We start from the raw sequence: 20,255 nt of genomic DNA, 5'->3' as shown, positions 1-20,255 counted from the left end.
ACATAAGGGCAAAGGGGTAATTATACACATAATTATTATCACAGGAGGTTTTGTCAGATCACATGACATTTTCGTGACTTGGGTAGCAGTGATGTGTTGCTAGATACCGCTCACTGTTTATTATGTTAAATGCGTGATTTAATATAATTGCCAACGTCGCGAAAACCTATAGGGTCACACACAAATGACAGATTGATGAGAGATAGAATAATTAAGGAACATCGTAAGGTACGGTGTACTTAAGTAGAATACGAAATATGGTAAGGTACCAAATACTTAAGTGATTTTGGCATTTTATGAGATATGGGCCAAAATGCACTTAAGTGGGCTTTTTGGCTTGAAGCCCACACAAGTGGTTCTATAAATAGAACCCCTTGGGTAGAAGCATTGTAACTCACTGAGACAGAAAATACAACTGAAGAGTTGGAATTTCGTATCTCTCTCTCACTCAAAGCCTTCATTCATAACAACTAGCACTGCGATTGAAGGAAACCGTTCGTGTGGACTGAGTAGAGACGTTGTCATCGTTCAACGTTCGTGATCGCCCCGTGGATCTGTATCAAAGGTTTTGATCATTATCAGAGATCTGCACCAAAGGTTTGAATCGCCACAAGAGGTAACGATTTTATCACTGATCATGCCCATTCGTAAGGATCACTAAATGGAGAAATTTTTAAATTCCGCTGCGCCTTAGATGGCAATTCTCCAACAAGTTAAAGATGTGTTACAAATACCTGCAAGAGCTGTGGTGTCATAGCAAGTTGAGATGTTACCTTATTGTTAAGAAATGCAAAAGCTCAAAATGACCAACATTAGGTCATCGAACCATCAAAAACACCGCAATTAGAGTGGAAAAGTATTACCTTTTCTTGTTCCCATGGACTCTTGAGCTGGTTGATTACCGCTTCATCTTGAAGAATCATGACAACAGAGCAACTAGTCCAATGCGATTGCCACTTGATTTTAAATTCTATTTCCACACCCAACAAAGTGTCAAACACTAATAGAAGATCATTAATTCCAGCCTATATAAGTATGTACAAACATTATAAAATATTAAAGTATAACAGACATTAAGGAAGTATTACATATTAACAACATGTAGAAACAAAGACTTACACCTATTAGAACGTCTTTCTTCCATCTCCTGATAATGATATCACCAAAAGGCATGATCTTGATAGTTTTATTTAGAATAAGATGTTTGTTAACATCACCAATTGTTGTCCCTCTAATGAACTTAACCATGTATTTGTGGTCAGAAGATTTGAAGACCAACTCATTCAGCTGAACCTATAAGTTTGCAATAGTGTAAGTGTGGTTTATTGTTAACATTTAATCAAATGCCAAACTATACATTGTTGTAAGAACAATGTGTAAATTAGTCCCCTGCAAAGAAAATATAAGTCCAGAGATGTTGTGAAATCAGAAAAATAAGGCAACACATCTGAATATTATTGATTTACTCAACAATGGTTTGATCAAAAACCTGGGTAAAAGCAGAGAGATAAAATGAAATAAAACATGATAGTACAATAGACTGAGATGGTTTGGTAACAGAAAAACACTTTTAGTAAACACATGTATTAAATTACAACAAGGTAAAACACAATTTAATATGGTATACATAGAGAAAAATTACAACTACAAATCATATCAAACATATTACAACAAAAAACATGGTAGGAATATAGAAAATAAAAAAAACATGATTATCAAACCTAAATGTTTTGAAAACATAACAAACGACACAGGTTGATAAAAAGAAATGAGAGGAACTAACATCTTTATCAACAACGACCATTTCGAAATGCTCCTTGTGTTGGAGATGACAATCCATTTATGGTGTACTTTAACATCAATCTTCCATAGCTCATTCTTATCAATAATGTCCTTAATCTTCACAAATGGTGTGACCATGATAAGTTCGAAGGAAGGATGAAGTTAGATTGCCTGTGGGAGAGAAGAGGAAACAATGCAAGGTAGAACACAATTTAATATGGTATACATAGAGAAAAACTACAACTACAAATCATATCAAACATATTACAACAAAAAACATGGTAGGAATATAGAAAATGAGCTATGATGTACTTTAACATCAATCTTCCATAGCTCATTCTTATCAATAATGTCCTTAATCTTCACAAATGGTCTGACCATGATAAGGTCGAAGGAAAAATGGAGTTAGAGTGTCTATGGGAGAGAAGAGGAAAAAATGCTATGATGAAAGAGCGATTGTGGGAGAGAAGATGAAAAAGTTCTATGATGAAAGAAAGAAGGATGAAGTCTTGACAGAAAGATAAAGATGACAGAGAAGACAAATTTGCTTCTCGAAGCAACGAATAAGCGACCAACAATGTGAAAAATTGAAACCAGAACCAAGTCGTTGGTATAAGATGAGGTCAGTATATTAGTTGGAATTAAAAAAAGTTGGATGGTTTTTCTTCCCAAAATTGTGATGCGGCAAAGGGAGACCAAAGGGTGGGAGGGTAAAATCCAGAGCATTTCATGTTCTTATATTATAGATTTGTGAATTCTGTGAATAGAAAAGAGTGACATGTTGTGATGATGTGAAAAAAGAATGACACTAATTTGTGAATGCTTTAGAAAGAAAAGAAAAGTGCGAGTTGTGAAAATGAGATATTTTAACTTGGGTTAATACTTCTTTTCCCCCCCTGCCATTTGGCCATTTTAAAAAAACCCATGTAAAAAAAATGTTTGGATTCCCCCTTAACCTTTCAAGATTATTCTCTTTTCCCCCTCATTAAACCCATCCAGCTTAAAACTGACGTATCATTGACATGTATGACTTTTTTTATTTTAAATCATTTCCACGTGTGTAAATCAGTATGCATACTTACCAAACTATCCTTAATTCATCTTCTAACCTTACACGTGAAATTGAGAAAGGGAAATCAGAATCACTAAATCTATTCTCCTTTATTCTTCTCGTCTTCTCCTTCATTCTTCTTCATTTTCATAGTCAAACCATCATCTCTATTCATCTCTTCTCATTCATTCTTCTCCTAAGTGAAAAAAATTTCAAGAATTATCCATTTTCTCTTGTCCACGGTGGAGATTACTCTTCGAGGCCGAATATCCGGCGGAGAATAAGAATCGAATGCGATAACAACAACAATAGTAATAAGAATGAAAGATTTATTTGGTTATGAAAATCTTTGTGATACGGTTGATTGTTCTAATGGTGTTTGTGAACATGATCACATTAGCTTTATGAAACCAATGTTAGGGGCGAATATCTATTTGCAACCACCAGGGGATATTCCGACTTGGAGATCGAATTTCGATGTGATTCTTGCGGGTTGTATACCTGTGTTTCATTCATTTTGAAAATTTAGGAGAAAATCCAATTTTTTTTTTTTTTTTATAAAAGATTTTTTGAAAATGACTCAAATAACAGAGGAAAAGAGGTATTAACCCTTTTAATTTTTATAATAATGGAGTGTAATAAATTAAAAATCTTTTATTCATAAAGCTTTTGTGAAAAAGGTTATTCTAAAATATTGTCAACATGTAATGACGAAGAGTTGAAGGAAGGAAGTACCCTTTTAGTTTTAATAATATAATTTAAATATAATAAAAGTGACTTCAATTAATAGTACACTATCTATTTTTCTGATGAAACGAAACCATGGAATGCTGCAATAGGAAAAGAAACAACTTTGAACAAAGAATATCCCAGCACACGGAAACGCAAGCTGCTAACAATACTACCCACAGAGACACTCACAATGGAAAAGAAAATTAATCATCAACATTTAAAAAGTCTCATTCTCGTTCTCTTTCTCTCTCAAATTCCAACTCAATTCTGTTTTCAGATTTTACATTACTGATCTCCTTCAATTCATTCATCTTGTAAAACCGTCATGGTAAAACTCAGGCATTCTCGCGTGGGACTTCTAAGACCGTCGCTAACAACTTTACGGACGCTGATCCTCACATTGGCTGTGGCCTTCACATTTCTCATTCTCATTCTCTTAACTCTCACCATCCCTAAATCCAACCACCTCAACTCCGTCTCTCATAGAAACACTCTCAGGTTTCTATTCAATTTCACTACTACAACTCATTTTCCTTTCTTTATCTCTCTTGTTCTTATATGTTCTATGCAGAAACCAAAACGGCAAGGAAGAGGTTTGGGTTGAAACCATATCGTGGGAACCTAGAGCCTTTTTACATCATAATTTTCTGGTCAGTTTCTGTCTCCTTTTTGTTTAGGTTACGCCCCTCATATGCTAAAGGCTTAGCTGAATAATATGTGCAGACGAAGGAGGAATGTGAACATATAATCCGTATAGCCAAGCCTAGTATGAGTAAGTCGTCTGTTGTTGATAATAAAACAGGAAAGAGTTTTGACAGCAGGTTAGATTTTTTAAGGATGTGTTGAATATAAATCTGGTTTAGTTTATCTTGTTTAGATTGCCATTGTCACTTCATGGATGGTTAACCTTTTGTTTACATATTCCCTTTGCATTTAGTGTACGTACAAGCTCCGGAACTTTTCTCCAGAGAGGACATGATCAAATTGTGAGGAATATTGAGAAAAGAATTGCTGATTTTACTCATATACCAGTAGGTGAGTTCTTTCTGCCTATTTGTATCAACAAAGTGGAATGTTTTCAGTTGTCTTATACTTAAACAACCATGATTTCGGCTTTCTTTCACAATGTGCAGAGCATGGTGAACCTCTTCAAGTTCTGCGTTATAAAGTCGGACAAAAGTATGCACCTCATTATGATTACTTTGGGGATAAGTTTAATACTAGGAATGGGGGTAACCGTATGGCGACAATGCTGATGTACCTGTAAGTGACTTCACTTGTCATTCACTCATTGTTTACTTCAATTGTCTTCTTGGATATGAAGTTGATATTGGTGTGCACTTTTTGTATTTTGGATGATACAGTTCAGATGTTGAAGAAGGGGGTGAGACAGTGTTCCCAAATGCTAAGGGAGATGTTAGCTCTGTGCCTTGGTGGAATGAGCTTTCTGATTGTGGAAAAGAAGGACTTTCAGTTAAGCCAAAGATGGGTGATGCTATACTTTTCTGGAGCATGAAGCCTAATACAACTTTAGATCCATTTAGTTTGCACGGTTAGTCAGTTGTTCTTTTTATTATCATGTTTACAGCACTAACATGCTTGTGTCAACAAGCTTGCACTTTTGAAAAACATTAGTTTACAAACCTATTTGTATGTGACAATTTTCAGGTGCTTGTCCTGTAATCAAGGGTGATAAGTGGTCGTCTGCTAAATGGATGCGGGTCAACAAATATGTACGCTAAATATACATTATTGTAGGTCGTTATCTCTTCTTTGTTGTTTGTATTGTAAATACAAATATAGATATAAATGTAGAGTTTTACAGTTACGGCGACACAACAGTGTTAAATTGGCAATGTTTTACATTATTGCTTACGCGACTCATCTGAATAAACTGATAGAATGTCACACAGTTTCATATAAAATGTCATCAAAACTGAAATATCTCAAATATATGATTTGTTTTGCACTATCATGTTTAAGTTCTGCCCAAATTAATGATCTTTCACAAGATGCCCAAATTGCATAACTAATACAATTCAATAGCATTCTGCATAACTACAGTGCAACAACAATGTACAAGTGCAAGACTAAGAATTTAGTAGATCCAGCAACCTTCTGGTTTCTCTATTTGTTTTCTTCTTTAGAATGCTTGTTGTACGACTTCATTACATTGCTTGAATTTAGCAGTCTTCTACTTTCTCTAAAATGTAGTACACCCAAACTTCCGAGCTTTAGGCCTCCTTTTCTGTCCAAACATAAAAGAAAGTCAGAGGCAAAAAGGGAGTCTACATTAGAGTTTCAATAAAGCTCTTCACTTTCTTCGGAGGAATGAAGAGGATTGATTTTTCAGAAAGATTACTTGGAGATAAATTTATAAAATACATGCACAAGATGTCAGTATTATCATTCAGCAGTGCCAATTCGGGCGGGCATGTTTTCTTTTTATCTAGACAATGTTTGGCAAGGCTAAACTCCCAGGGTATAGCAAATAGATTATGGACCTGGTTGTGTTGAGTTATTTGAGTTAATCTATTGACCTAAGCATTTGTGATACTCCTTGAGAGAACTTTTGAAAACTGGAACCTGTAATTGTTTAGTGGGAAATATAATTTTATCAACATTTGAAGGAGTGGCCAAATTTTCTTGCAGTAGAGAAGTTTGATTAGAAGTTGATAATTTGGCTTAACCTTAAAGACGGTTACTTATGATATTGCTTGAAGTTGATCGTGATGTTTGATGGAAAATGGACTCTGAGCATATTCTTTGTTTATGAAGTTGCACATACACACATATATGTTTTGGATTCAACTCAGTGAGGCTATTTTCTCTTTGTACTTTCTTTCTTCTTAACTTGAAGGTTCTCTAGTTAATGGCTATGTTCAGAATACATTGCATCAGTTATGTTGGCAACTATCAGAGATGGCAACGTGTAAGGCATTTTAACAACTTTATAGTCAGGCTTTTTTTAATGGTATCACGCACCTAGAATTAATCATGTGTGTATGAAAATGATTTGTTTACGTTGTTAGTAAATTCAATCCTAGGCAACCTAGAAGTTAGTTAATATGATAGATAGGTAGTTATAATTAACTCCATTTTTGGTTAACTAACAAGAAGTTAGTTAGTTAGCTATATGACATTGTATAAATGATGTAATTCATTTGTACTGATCATTATATATGCCTACATTGAATACAATCCACTACTTTGATCCTCTCAGCTCTAATAGATTTGGTATCTAGAGCTCGGTTCTTGTTTGTGTAGCATACACAGCTTAAAGAGTCTTCAACCATTATCAACCAAGTAAAGATGATTGGTAGTAATGACCTTCCAAACACACTTTCAATTCTTAATGACAATAATTAAGAGAGATGATACAAACAAATGAAAATGTTGTTTGGTTATCAAGACACATTTGAAGTGGTTGCTAATGCAGGTCAAGAAATCCCTGCTAATGTAGGAAGAGATGAAGAAGTTACAAGGCTATCTACTTTGTACAGACAATAATATATGTTGTAAATTTTGAAACAATTTCTCATGTTGAGACTACACATGAAGCATGAGATATTTTGATTAAATACTATGAAGGAGGTAAAAAAGTGAAGGGTGTAAAGCTACAATCTCTTAGAAGGAAATCTGAATTATTGCAAATGGAGAAGAATGAAACAGTTGTAGCCTATACATCAAAGATCAAGACTTGGTTCACACGATGAAAGGATGTGGTGAAGTGATGATAGAGAAGATGGTGATTGAAAAGGTGATGAGAACGCTCACTCCTCAACTTGATCATGTGATGGTTGCTATAAAAGAATTTAACACCTTAGAAACCATGAAGATAAATTATCTCATAGGGTCACTAGAGGTAAATGAGCTGCATATTTTTTAAAGACAGAGAGTGTAGAAGCCATTTCAAGTACCGTAGGCCTGAACTTTCAAGAAGAATGATGGTTTTGAAAGACACAAGAAGATCCAAGAAAATTTAAAGAAATATGCATGATCAAGCTCCCAAAGTACCAAGCTTGATGGTAAACATGATTCCTGTAAAAAAAAGAGAAAGGTCATTAAACTTAATCCAAAAGAAGACTCAAAGCAAGGACAAAAAAACACATCCAGTTTGATAAAAATAAGAGAAGGGTCATCAAACTTAATCCAATAGAAGACTCATGCTTTCTAGATACCGACCACTCGAACCATATGACATGCCACAAGAACATGTCGGTCATGTTTGATAACAAAAGAAATAGTAAGGTGATTACTAAAACCTTATAGACTAAGGGAACATCGAACATGGTGATTAGAAGGAATGATGTTAGATCTGCAATCCTTGAGGACACTCTGTTTCTACAAGGATTTAAATGTAATTTATTAAGTGTTAATCAACTTATAAAATAGGTTTTCTCTATAATCACGAATAATGATGTTTTTGAATTGTATGATCCTACCAACATCCTTGTCTTATCTTGAGGTCACCTCTTGCAAAAGAATAAGACTTTCAAGACAATGCTAAACACCACATTAGTGTGTTTTGTTGTAAATATTAGATTGTAAATAGTAATTTTTTCTATTAGTAATGAGGCCCATTAGTCAAAGCCCATTAGGTTTTCTATTCTCTCTTATTTAAAGCATGTAGATGTAACATGTAAGAATCACTTTTTAATATATCAGTAAAATATTCTACAACATGGTATCAAGAGCTCCCGATTTTGGGGGATTCGCTTCCGCCTAAACCCTAGCCGCCTTGTAGCGGAGTCTTTTTTTTTACTGCAGTTTGCAGTTTGTTGTTGTTTTTGGGTGTTTGGGTCATTGTTGTTTTGTGTTATAGCACATCATGCTTCTTGTTTTTGTTCACTCATCTTTGAAACCCTAACCCATCCTGTTTTTTGGTTTGTTTTCTCTCGATTGTCCTTTCAATGGCTGAGATTATTAACGATCAACCACCTCCACCTCCACCTCCACCTCCCACAAATCCACCAGCCCCATTTAATGCTAAGGATTTTGTCGTTCAAAAAGGTTATATGCTTGACTCCATGAGTAAGCCTTCTGGTTCTGGGTCTCTAGCAGTTACTGGTAAGAGTTTGTGTTCCCGATCTCTTACTGTTTGTGGTAATATTCCTAAGAATGCGTGGATTCTTGACTCTGGTGCTACTAATCATATGACATTTGATTCCACATTATTATGCTCTTATACCACACCTTCGAGTATTCCTTATATCACTATTGCTGATGGCTCTCATGCTTGTGTTGTTGGCACTGGAAATATTGACTTGCAACCTCCATTCCAGTTGCAATCTGTGCTTCATGTTCCCACACTTTCCCACAATTTAATTTCCATCCATAAGCTTACCCGTGATCTGAATTGTAAAGTAATTTTTTCTATGTCCCATTGTGTTTTTCAGGACCTTACCACGGGGCAGACGATTGGAATTGCTAAGGAAAAGGAAGGGTTATACTACTTCTCTGATGACCATCCAAAGGTGTTGTCCTCCTGTTTCCAGTCTCAGTCTTCCTCTTCAGCCTCACAAATTTGGCTTCAGCACAAGCGTCTCGGTCATCCTCCATTTTATATAATTAAGTCTATGTTTCCGTCGTTGTTCTTACACCATTCCGTTGAGTCTTTTAAGTGTGATGTTTGTCAGTTGGCAAAACACAATCGTGTATCTTTTCCGTCCAGTTTTAATAAAAGTGATGAACCTTTTGATTTGATTCATTCTGATGTTTGAGGACCTGCCCCTACCTCTAATATTTTTGGTGCAAAATGGTTTGTCTTATTTATTGATGATTGTACTCGGGTAACTTGGATTTTCTTGATGATTACTAAATCCGAAGTACCACAAATATTTATCCAATTTTATAATATGGTACAAACGCAATTTGGGAAATGCATAAAAAGAATTCGTTCTGACAATGGTAAAGAATATGTCAATCATACCTTTTCCAACTTCACTAGTAAACATGGCATTCTCCATGAATTCACATGTGTTGACACCCACAACAAAACGGTGTCGCAAAAAGAAAAAATCGTCATTTACTTGAAGTTGCTAGATCTCTCCTTTTTCAAATGTCTGTTCCTACCTCTTATTGGGGTGAGGCAATTCTTACTGCTGCCTATCTGATTAACCGGGTCCCATCTCGAGTGTTAGGTAATAAAAGTCCTGCCCAATTTATGCTTTCACGTTTTACATCTGTTCCTATCTTACACACTCTTGAGTCTCGCATTTTTGGTTGTGTTGCTTTTGTTCATGTTCACAAACAATATCGCAACAAATTGGATCCCCGTGCTGTCAGATGTATCTTTCTGGGTTATGCACCCAACAAAAGAGGGTACAAATGTTATAATCCTCCGAGTCGAAAATTCTTTGTCTCCAAAGATGTCACCTTTCATGAAAATGTGTCATATTTCACTCGTTCTCAGTCTCAGGGGGAGAACATAAGTGACTTAGAGTCAGAGTCAGAGTCTGAGTCCGAGTTTCTGATCCTTGGTCCTAGCCTCCCTAGAACACCTATCAGTGTTCCCTCTCTTGAACCCGAGTTGTCACCTAGTTTGAGCTTGAGTCCTAGTTCAACACCTGAATCTGAGCCAGTAAGTGTTCCTGGTCCTTCAAGGCCTTCTGTTTTACAGGAATCAGCACCTCCAGCACCAACTCTAGTGTATCAGAGAAGAAGTAAACTTGACCTTCTCCAGAAACAAATTCAATCGCCTGAACCGGAGGTAAGTACTGAAAATGATTCCTCTAGTGATGATTGTGCCATTTCTGATACTTGTGACACTAATCCAGTTGATTTACCCATTGCTTTGAGGAAGGATAAAAGATCTTGTCCCTCCCTATATCGACACCCTATCTCTCAATATGTCTCCACTAAACATCTTTCCACACAATATCAAAGTTTTATTGCAGCTGTTGATTATGTGAAAATCCCATCATCTGTTGAAGAAGCATTGCAAAATAGAAATTGGGTCCAAGCTATGGATGAGGAAATGAGAGCACTTGAAAAAAATGGTACTTGGGAGATTATTGAAAGAAAAAGAGACAAAAGTCCAGTTGGATGCAGATGGATCTATACTGTAAAGTATAAATCTGATGGTACACTTGATCGGTACAAAGCAAGACTAGTGGCAAAAGGTTATACTCAAACGTATGGTATTGATTATGAGGAGACATTTTCCCCAGTGGCAAAGATGAATACTGTTCGAATTTTACTATCTCTTGCTGCTTCATGTGGATGGGAATTGCAACAGTTTGATGTTAAAAATGTGTTCTTGCATGAAGACTTAGAGGAAGAAGTGTATATGGAGATTCCACCAGGTGTTGGCATAACAAATGGAGCTAACAAGGTGTGTAAATTGAAGAAAGCCTTATATGGACTAAAGCAGTCCCCTCGGGCATGGTTTGGAAGATTCACAAAGGCAATGATGTGTTTGGGCTATAAGCAAAGTCAAGGAGACCACACTTTATTTTTTAAACATTCACAAGGAGGAAAACTGACTGTACTTCTTGTTTATGTTGATGATATTATTATTATAGGAGATGATTTGATTGAGAGACATTTCCTCAAAGAGAAATTATCAGCAGAGTTTGAGATGAAAGACCTTGGGCAACTCAAGTATTTCTTGGGAATTGAGGTAGCCTACTCAAAGCAAGGCATCTTTATTTCTCAAAGGAAGTATGTGCTTGATCTTTTGCAGGAAACTGGAAAACTTGGATGCAAACCTGCAAGTGTTCCCATTGAACAAAATCACAGGATAAGCTTTGAGGAGGAAAGTGACAAAGTTAACAAAGGTCAATATCAGAGATTAGTGGGAAAATTGATTTACTTGGCACACACTAGACCAGATTTGGCATATGCAGTCAGTATGGTGAGCCAATTCATGCATGATCCGAGGGTGAGACATTTGCAGGCTGTAGACCGCGTTCTACAATATCTTAAAGCAACTCCAAGGAGAGGACTTTTGTTTAAAAGAGATGGAAATCTAACTATGGAGACTTACACTGATGTGGATTATGCCGGATCAGTGAGTGACAGAAGATCTACGTCAGGCTATTGTACTTTTCTGTGTGGTAACCTTGTAGCTTGGAAGAGTAAGAAGCAAAGTGTAGTTGCTCGATCAAGCGCCGAGGCAGAATTTAGAGCTATGGCACTAGGAATTTGTGAGCTATTGTGGATGAAACAAATTCTAGAAGACTTGAAGATACAATGTGAAGGTCCTATGAAATTGTTTTGTGACAATAAATTGGCTATTAGTATTGCTCATAATCCTGTTCAGCATGACAGGACTAAACACATTGAGATTGACCGACATTTTATCAAAGAGAAGTTGGATAGTGGACTGATAACTACATCTTACGTTCCTTCCGGGCATCAGCTGGCAGATGTGTTAACAAAAGGCTTACCAACAGAAAGATTCAGGCAACTTACTTGCAAGCTGGGAATGATAGATATCCATTCACTAGCTTGAGGGGGAGTGTTGTAAATATTAGATTGTAAATAGTAATTATTTCTATTAGTAATGAGGCCCATTAGTCAAAGCCCATTAGGTTTTCTATTCTCTCTTATTTAAAGCATGTAGATGTAACATGTAAGAATCACTTTTTAATATATCAGTAAAATATTCTACAACATGTTTGAAATCTAGGATGTAGCGAAAAAGCTAGACATGACATCTAAGATTTCATCAAATTAGATTTAAATCCTTGAATCAAGTATCCAATCAAGGTATGGGGCTAGGTTTTCCAAGCTTCACAATGTCTTATAAGATGTGTAATGGTTGATACAATGTCTTATAAGATGTGTGATGGTTGTTTGATTGGTAAGAAACCTAAAAATTTATTTATGACCAACTTACTAATGAAGTCATCTTATGGTCTAAAGGTTGTCAACTTATATGTGCGTGGACCTTTCAAGGAGAAGTCACTAGGAGACAATAGATACTTTATCTCATTTGTTGATGAGTGTAGAGAATAATATTGTTATATATTATTATGAATACAAACACTTCTTTTATAATAGAAAATACAATCAATCAACTCCTTAATTTCATGAGAGATATAAGGAAAATAAAATAAACATAAACTTAGAATAATAAAAAAAGGAAAAAATATATTATATTTCAACCTCTCCTCAAGTTGGTGCATAAATATCAATCATATCCAACTTGTTTATCAAATATTTAAACGTTGTCCTTGTCAAACTCTTGGTTAAAATATTAGTTTTAGGTTGACTGGAGGGAACAAACGATAGGTAGAGAATACCATAATATATCTTCTGTTTGATCAAATGATGATCGATTCCAATATGCTTTGTCTGATCTTGTTGAAAGAGATTTTAAACTGTTACAATATAAGCCTCGGTATATAGGAGAAAATGAAACTTGAAAATGTTCCATTTTTACGCTACATAATCGACATCCCTATGATAGGACTTGATCCATAAAATTAGAGCCCATATTTTAAAAGCTTTTTTAGCCCGACCTCGAAAAGCCCGTTATCCATTAGGACTAACCCGTATGGGCCGTGGTAGCTCGCTAGGCCCACATATCTATAGATACTTAAAATATTATATTAATATTTATATTATCTCACTCCAAAACAATACATTGATTTTCCTCACCACCCAAAACTTTATCTATAATTTATTTCATATTTCTCTTTTAACTATTCTACATTAATATAATCAAATTAATATTTAATTGTTTTGTGTTTTACTTCACAATTTTCTCATATTCTATTTGTTTCGCTTATATTAAATATTTGAGTATTATTTCTTACAATTTAGACATGTATTGTATTTAAAAACATGTTATAGTATTTATAAAAAATAATATAATACTTAAAAATTATGACATATATTTAAATATTTGAGTATTATTTCATACAATTTAGACATATATTTCTTATTGTATTTATAATAAATATTATGAGTTTTAATTTTAATTTTTGAACGAAAAATAATTTAAAAAATAGCCCGTTTAGGACCGGGTAGCCCGAAGCCCGTACAAGGCCGAACTCTAGTAGTAAATTTTGAGCCTATATTACAATATTATTTTTTTGGCCCTATCCTAGAAAGCCCTAGGCCCATATTGACTGTCCCGTTTAGAGTCGGATAACCCATTTTGATAGCTCTAACATGAGATTATACTTATCCCTCTTTACCATTATAAAAAAGGAAGAAAAAAGATGTGATAAAAAGCGCAAACACATAGACCACATGATTGCTCAAGTAAAAAGAATGTGTTACCTAATAAGAAGGTGAAACAATAAGTTCATAGTGAGGCATAGTTAAGCAGGACATAAGACTATACTTATTCCCACATATGAAATTATATATGTTCTTTTAACATAAGTCTTTTGATAATCCTTTTAATTAAATTTGAAGCTTTCTAAATCGAGAGGTAATTCTGGAATCTATTTAATTCTTTATGAGATTCCTTCATAGTTGCATAAATAAGATTAAGTATGCATGTTCATCATTTTACGTTCATGATGCTTTCTATAAAAAAAATGAGTGAGTATGACCATTTTTAGTTTCATAACTTTTCTTGATGAGAGAGAGAGAGAGAGAGAGAGAGAGAGAGAGAGAGAGAGAGAGAGAGAGAGAGAGAGAGAGAGAGAGAGAGAGAGAGAGAGAGAGAGAGAGAGAGAGAGAGAGAGAGAGAGATTAAATATATGATTCTTGTGTATGAAATAGTGAGAAGACTCCCTCCATATATAGGATAAAATACAACTAAAAAAGGAAAACAATAAATGGACTTTTTAATGCTCATAATCTATTATGCTATATGTATAATCGATTATATAGTGTTAAAATGGAAAGATTTTAAATTGTGTTGTCACTAATCAAATATAAGCCCTATTAATCCATTATGAGGTGTTAAAAATGGATATTTGACTATCCTTAAGTGATAATCAATTATGTAGTGTAATTTTCACTCATCTTGGATTATTTGAGCTTGTAACCAACTAGCTACATGCAAAAAATATTTTATAGTGATTTTATCAAAAAGTGAGAGTCCTTAATTTTGAATCACAGTGGTTGACTATCACATACGTCTTCTTCCAATGGTCCATTCAGAAATGTTGACTTTACAACTAGTTGATGTATCTTCCATCCTTTGTATGTTGTGGTCGACACAACAATCCCTAGGGTTTCCAACATTGCAAAAGGTGCATAAACTTCATAGAAGTTGATACCATATTTTTGCACAAAACATCTTGCCACCAGTCTTTCCTTATGCTTGAAAATTTCACCATTTGGCCTTAGCTTCAACTTGTAGACCCACTTCACATCAATTGGCTTCTTGATTGAATTTTCTATAAGCCCCCAGATCTTGTTCTTCTCGATTTCCCTGAGTTCTTCTTGCATGGCTTCTAACCAATTTTAATCATTCATAGCTTTATCAAATCAATTGGTTTTTATCCATCCATCATCACTACTTCTTCTATGAAGTCACTACCTGCACCAGTTGCTTGATTTGGAAATCTCTCATATCCAACCAACTTTGTCAACTCAATTCTTATTCTAGTCGATCTTTTAACATTCTACTCGGATGGTTATTCATTTCGATTAGTTGTGACTTCAATTTATTGGTCTTCTTCAACCACAATTATGATTATATCTTGCTCATGTTGAAACTGACCCCTGATGCCAATTCTACCCTTTGTTCTCGTCCAATAGAACATCCCTACTAATCACTAGTTTATCATCATTTAGTGAGTACAACATGTATGAACTAGTCGAATGATAACCTATGAACACCATAACTTGACTTTGATCATCTAGCTTCTTTCTCAATTATTCAGGTGCATACCTGAAACACATTGATCCAAACACTCTAAGATGAATAAAATATTGATTCAATCTTGTCCAAGCCTCATAAGGTGTCTTCTTAACTATCTTCTTGGTTGAACATCTATTTAGAATGCATACTGCTATCAAAGTTGTTCACCCCGAAATCTCTTTGAAATTTCTTTAGCTTTCAACATACTCCTAGTCATGTTCGATATACTTTTATTTCTCCTCTCAGCTATACCATTGTGCTGAGGTGTATAAGGTACAATGAACTCATTCTTTATAACTTCCTCATTTCAAAATCTTGAAAATTATCTATAGGTGTATTCACCTCCACCATCAATTCTCAGTTTATTTAGCTTGCATCCACTCTCTATTTCCCGACATGCAACTTAAACTTCTTGAACGGTGCGAATACCTCACTCTTCCTTTTGATATGGTAAATCCATATATATATCTGGTGAATTCATCTATGAAAGTTAGGAAATAGGAATTACCTCCATTAGATCTTACTTCAAATGGTCCACACACATCAGAGTGAACAATCTTAAGCTTTTCTCTCGACTTCATAGATAATTCATGTTTGAATGTTTTTCTAGTTTGCTTTGCTTTACACCATTCCTCACACACATGAATTGGTTCCTTCAATTGAGGTAATCCATACACCATATTCTTCTAGTTGAGCATACCTAGACCTATGAAGTTTAGGTGTCCATATCTATGATGTCATAGCCAGTTCTTGTCTTCAACAACAAAGGAAGCAAGACATTGATGATCAAACATGTTGATCTCTACCTTAAAAGTTTTGTTATCTGCCAATAGTGCCTTGTTAGATGCCCAAAAGTGCTTATTTGAGCTATCATATGTGGGCATCTTTCACTCTATTTCCCTGCTAAAATTGTCAAAATCACCTTGGTTTTTGATGAAATGCATTACATTGATAAACAAGCTTGGTGCCTTTGATTTGTGTGTTATTGTGCAGAAAGAAGGCATGAAATAATTGAAATTGAAGACACAAGAAAGTTGGCAAAGGAACCAAAGCAAACAAGCATTCATCAGCCTGCTCGCTAGGCGAAGGCTGTGGCGAAGCACTGGTTCGCTAGGCGAGCGCCAAGCGAAAAGCTCCAATAAATTGTCAATAAATTCGCCAGGCGAGCTGACAACGAAGGTGGTAGCGAGTTCGTTCTGTTTTGGTGAAAAGCGCAGTCAGCACTCACTCGCTAGGCGAAGCTCTAGCGAGTCCCCAGCGAGCATTCCAGTAGCAAAACCTCTCAACCTCGCTGGGGCGAAGGTTGAAGCGTGTCCTTCGCTAGGCGAAGGTATGTTCGCTAGGCGAACATGACAGTTCAGCAGACCCTGTTTCTCTGGGCGCAGGTGCCTTATGTGCCCATATTAGACCCTCGCTAGGCGAGCCATTCTGCTCGCCTAGCGAGCATGACAACCCAGCAGAGGTCTATAAGTAGCAGGTGCCACTTTTGAGCACCATACCTCATTTTTACCAACTTTTTCCACTTTTGTACTTTGGAGAGATATTTTACAGCATTGTTCTAGGGGATCTTTTATGCCCTAATTTTCATTTCTCTTCATCTTAGAACCATCTTCTACAAAAAGAAGGTGGATTCCCATCCAACTTCGATTATCCGACTTGGATGTTGATCAACCTTCTTTCCTTACTTGCTGACCAAGCTACCATGAAAATGAGTAGCTAAGTCATCCATTTGTCAAGGTTAGATGTAGGTGATTACTAGCTTTGTGTGTAAATGTAAGGATCCTCATATGTAAACTCTTTAATGGTAAATATATGATGAAAACTTTGTTTCTATTTAAAACTCTTTGTGTTGGTTTATGATCGAGAGATGTTTACCGACTCTTGACCTAGGTTTTCATCCAAACTTGTTTGTTAGCTAGAGATAGTAATGAATGATTTTGTTCACCATAAGGTTGAACCAAAAAGTTGTCATTTTGATAGATTGTGTTCGAGAGAAACAATGGATCAAAATGGCAAAACTCACAATGTGTGTTCGAGAGAAACATATTGAGAGGACTTTGTGAAATGATTTATCATCTAAAGGAGTTTATAAGATTGTTGACCGAGCAAATACATGCAAAGTGATCATTGAAACCTAACTTTGGCAATATTTCTCATTTATTCAAACCAAAACTTTTACCGCAATTTATTACTTTTTATGCAAGATAACTTGATTAAAACCAAAACCCTATTGTTACATTGAGCTAAGATTAATACAACCATCGAACGGCGGTGATATCTTACAATCCCTGTGGATACGATAACAAAAACCCGACACGAAATATACTTTCAACAAAATGGCGCCGTTGCCGGGGATTGTAAATTGATATTGCGAGCATCGCAATGGTTGTTTAAGTTTTAGCTTGTGAATTTTTGACTTGTGCTTGTAATTTGTTTGGTTTAGTGTGCAGCTTACGTTTTATGCGAGGGCAAATCCCTGTGGACGAACTTCTTTTTGATCCTGAGATCGAGAGAACCGCAAGGAGGCTCAATAGCAAAACGAGACGTAGGAGGCAACATGCTAGACAACGCCAAGAGCAAGGAGAAAGTTCTTCAACCACAAATCCACCACCATTCATACCAAACATGGAGCCACAACCACCACCACCTATTTCTACTCCATGCATCAATAGTCCAAGGAACACCGCTCAGTTTGCCAACCACACCGGAAGGCAAGCTGAGATGAAAACGGGAACTCTAAATCTATTATATGGAAGTCCATTCACCGGAATGGACCATGAAGACCCATTTGCTTTTCTCACAAAATTTTATGAGATAGCATTGGCTGCCGGAGTGGATCAGGCTCAGGAGCTTCCGTTGTTCAGACGATTATTTCCCCACGCTTTGCTCGGTAAAGCAAAGGATTGGTACCTAGATCAAACACCAGCCGTAATGACAGACTAGAACATGTTAGAAGAGAAATTCATCGAAAGATTCTTCTCCCATAACCGGTTCATGGAATCCAAGACGGCCATCTCGGTGTTTTCACAAGGAACCAGTGAATCTTTGAATGAAGCGTGGGAAAGATTCAAGTCCATGCTTCGGAAATGTAAAGGGCATGGATTTGATGAAATGACTCAAATCCATATCTTCAGAAATGGACTTCAACCAAACTGCAAAACGTTGTTGGATGCTACCTCGGGTGGCTCTTTATTGTCAAAAAGTGCCGAAGAAGCCACGAACATTATAAATCGAATGGCTTTGAATGATCTTCAGAGTCAAAGTCGAGGAAATTCTTTGAAGAAGGCGGGAGTGCTTGAGCTAGGGACGAACGATGCCATCCTTGCCCAAAACAAGCTCATCTCACAACAAGTGGAACTCTTAACGCAACAAATCAAAGAGTTAAGAGAACCGTCAAAAGCTAAACAAATAGCTTGTTGTGAACTTTGTAAAGGTGAACATGACACCGGATTTTGTCCACCTCCCGGTTTTGACGAAGTAAACTACATGGCCAATCAACGGGACTATCAACCGAGACAACAACAACAACAACAACAACCTTATCAACCGCACCCTCAAAATCAACAACAACAATTCCAAGGGAACCAAGGGTTCCAACCTAGAAGCAACTATTATCATAACCAAGGTTATGGAGGTGGTTCTTCTAGCCGTCAAAACCCTCCCCAAAATCCTTATCAACCTCAACCTCAACAACCGCCGGTCGTAACTTCTAAATTGGAAGAGACATTGACGCAATTCATGCAAATGTCAATGGCTAACCAAAAGAGCAATGACGCGGCCATAAAAAATCTCGAGACTCAAGTTGGGCAACTTGCTAAGCAACTCGCGGAACAACAAACCGGTCCTTCCTTTTCGGCAAACACGCAAACAAATCCTAATGCACATTGTAAGGCGATCATGACGAGAAGTGGGAGGGAGTTGGGTAGTGAGAATAAAAAAAGAGTTGAGAGTGAACAAAGAGAGAAAGAGAAAGAAATTGAGGAGGAAATAGTGGAGGAAAATGTTGATGGTGAAGTAGGAGTGTGGAGTGATGAGGAAGAAGTTGAAAAGAATAAAAATAATGGTGAAGTTGAAAAAGAGAAAGGTGTGGAGATGTGTAATACCCCAAAATTTACCCTTCAATTTTCCTGAAAAAATAAAATAAAATAAAATAATAAAAAAAAAACGAAAAAAAAAAAAAAAAAAAAAAAAAAACGAAAAAAAAAAAAAACGAAAAAAAAAAAACGAAAAAAAATAAATAAATAATTAATTAAATAAATAAATAAAATAAATAAATAAAATATAACAAATTATTTTGGACTTGGGTCTCCCTCATTTGAGCCCATTACCCACGAAAATCAGTCTATAAATACTGAAGTTTCAGTAGAGGAAAACACACTTGGAGTTACACTGGGAGATTCACTAGAGAAAGAAGGAAGAGAAGCAAAACCCTGAGGAAAAGATAATGAGAGAAAAGCCAACAGAGTTCAGAGCAACCTCCAAACCCTGAAAGGAACTCAACTTGTAAACCTCACGGGCGCAACTCAATCAAGCTCTCCAATCAGGTTTGCCCTATATCCATCATCTTTATGCCTTTTATTTGAATGCTCTAAATGTATGAGGTATTATGGGTGAATTTGATACCTTTTTGTGAGGCTTTTGTGAATTTTGATGGAATTATTCATGTGGTTACATTTTGATTTAGGAGCAACTCTGGGTTACCCTATTTTGTTTATTCTAACCTGTCTTGTGTTTCCATGGCATTGTTTTCTCTTGATTTCATCCTACTACTCTAACCCTTTGTCGAGTTTTGTGAGGGCTCACATGGCTTTCGCAGAGACACTCGCGTGGTTTCCCACTTTATTTGTGGGATACCCCCTGGAGTTTTATTCTGATTATTCGTGTTGACTGATTTCCTTTGACGGTCCAGCTGGA

At 36.0% G+C, this 20,255-nt stretch overlaps 1 protein-coding gene across 1 annotated transcript; it reads left to right on the top strand.

Annotated features, from left to right (window-relative positions):
- Positions 1-3,649: 3,649 nt before the first annotated feature.
- On the top strand, positions 3,650-5,537 carry LOC127074741 (probable prolyl 4-hydroxylase 10). Its single transcript, XM_051016088.1, has 7 exons — positions 3,650-4,063; positions 4,137-4,215; positions 4,289-4,386; positions 4,503-4,600; positions 4,699-4,828; positions 4,930-5,117; positions 5,234-5,537. Exons 1-7 carry the CDS (start codon positions 3,891-3,893, stop codon positions 5,305-5,307), a joined length of 840 nt encoding a protein of 279 aa, XP_050872045.1. The 5' UTR covers positions 3,650-3,890; the 3' UTR covers positions 5,308-5,537.
- The last annotated feature ends 14,718 nt before the right edge of the window (positions 5,538-20,255 follow it).

Source organism: Lathyrus oleraceus, chromosome 4 (genome assembly GCF_024323335.1).
Source record: "Lathyrus oleraceus cultivar Zhongwan6 chromosome 4, CAAS_Psat_ZW6_1.0, whole genome shotgun sequence".
Lineage (NCBI taxonomy): Eukaryota > Viridiplantae > Streptophyta > Magnoliopsida > Fabales > Fabaceae > Lathyrus > Lathyrus oleraceus.
This window is presented reverse-complemented; position numbering and strand designations above follow the sequence as displayed.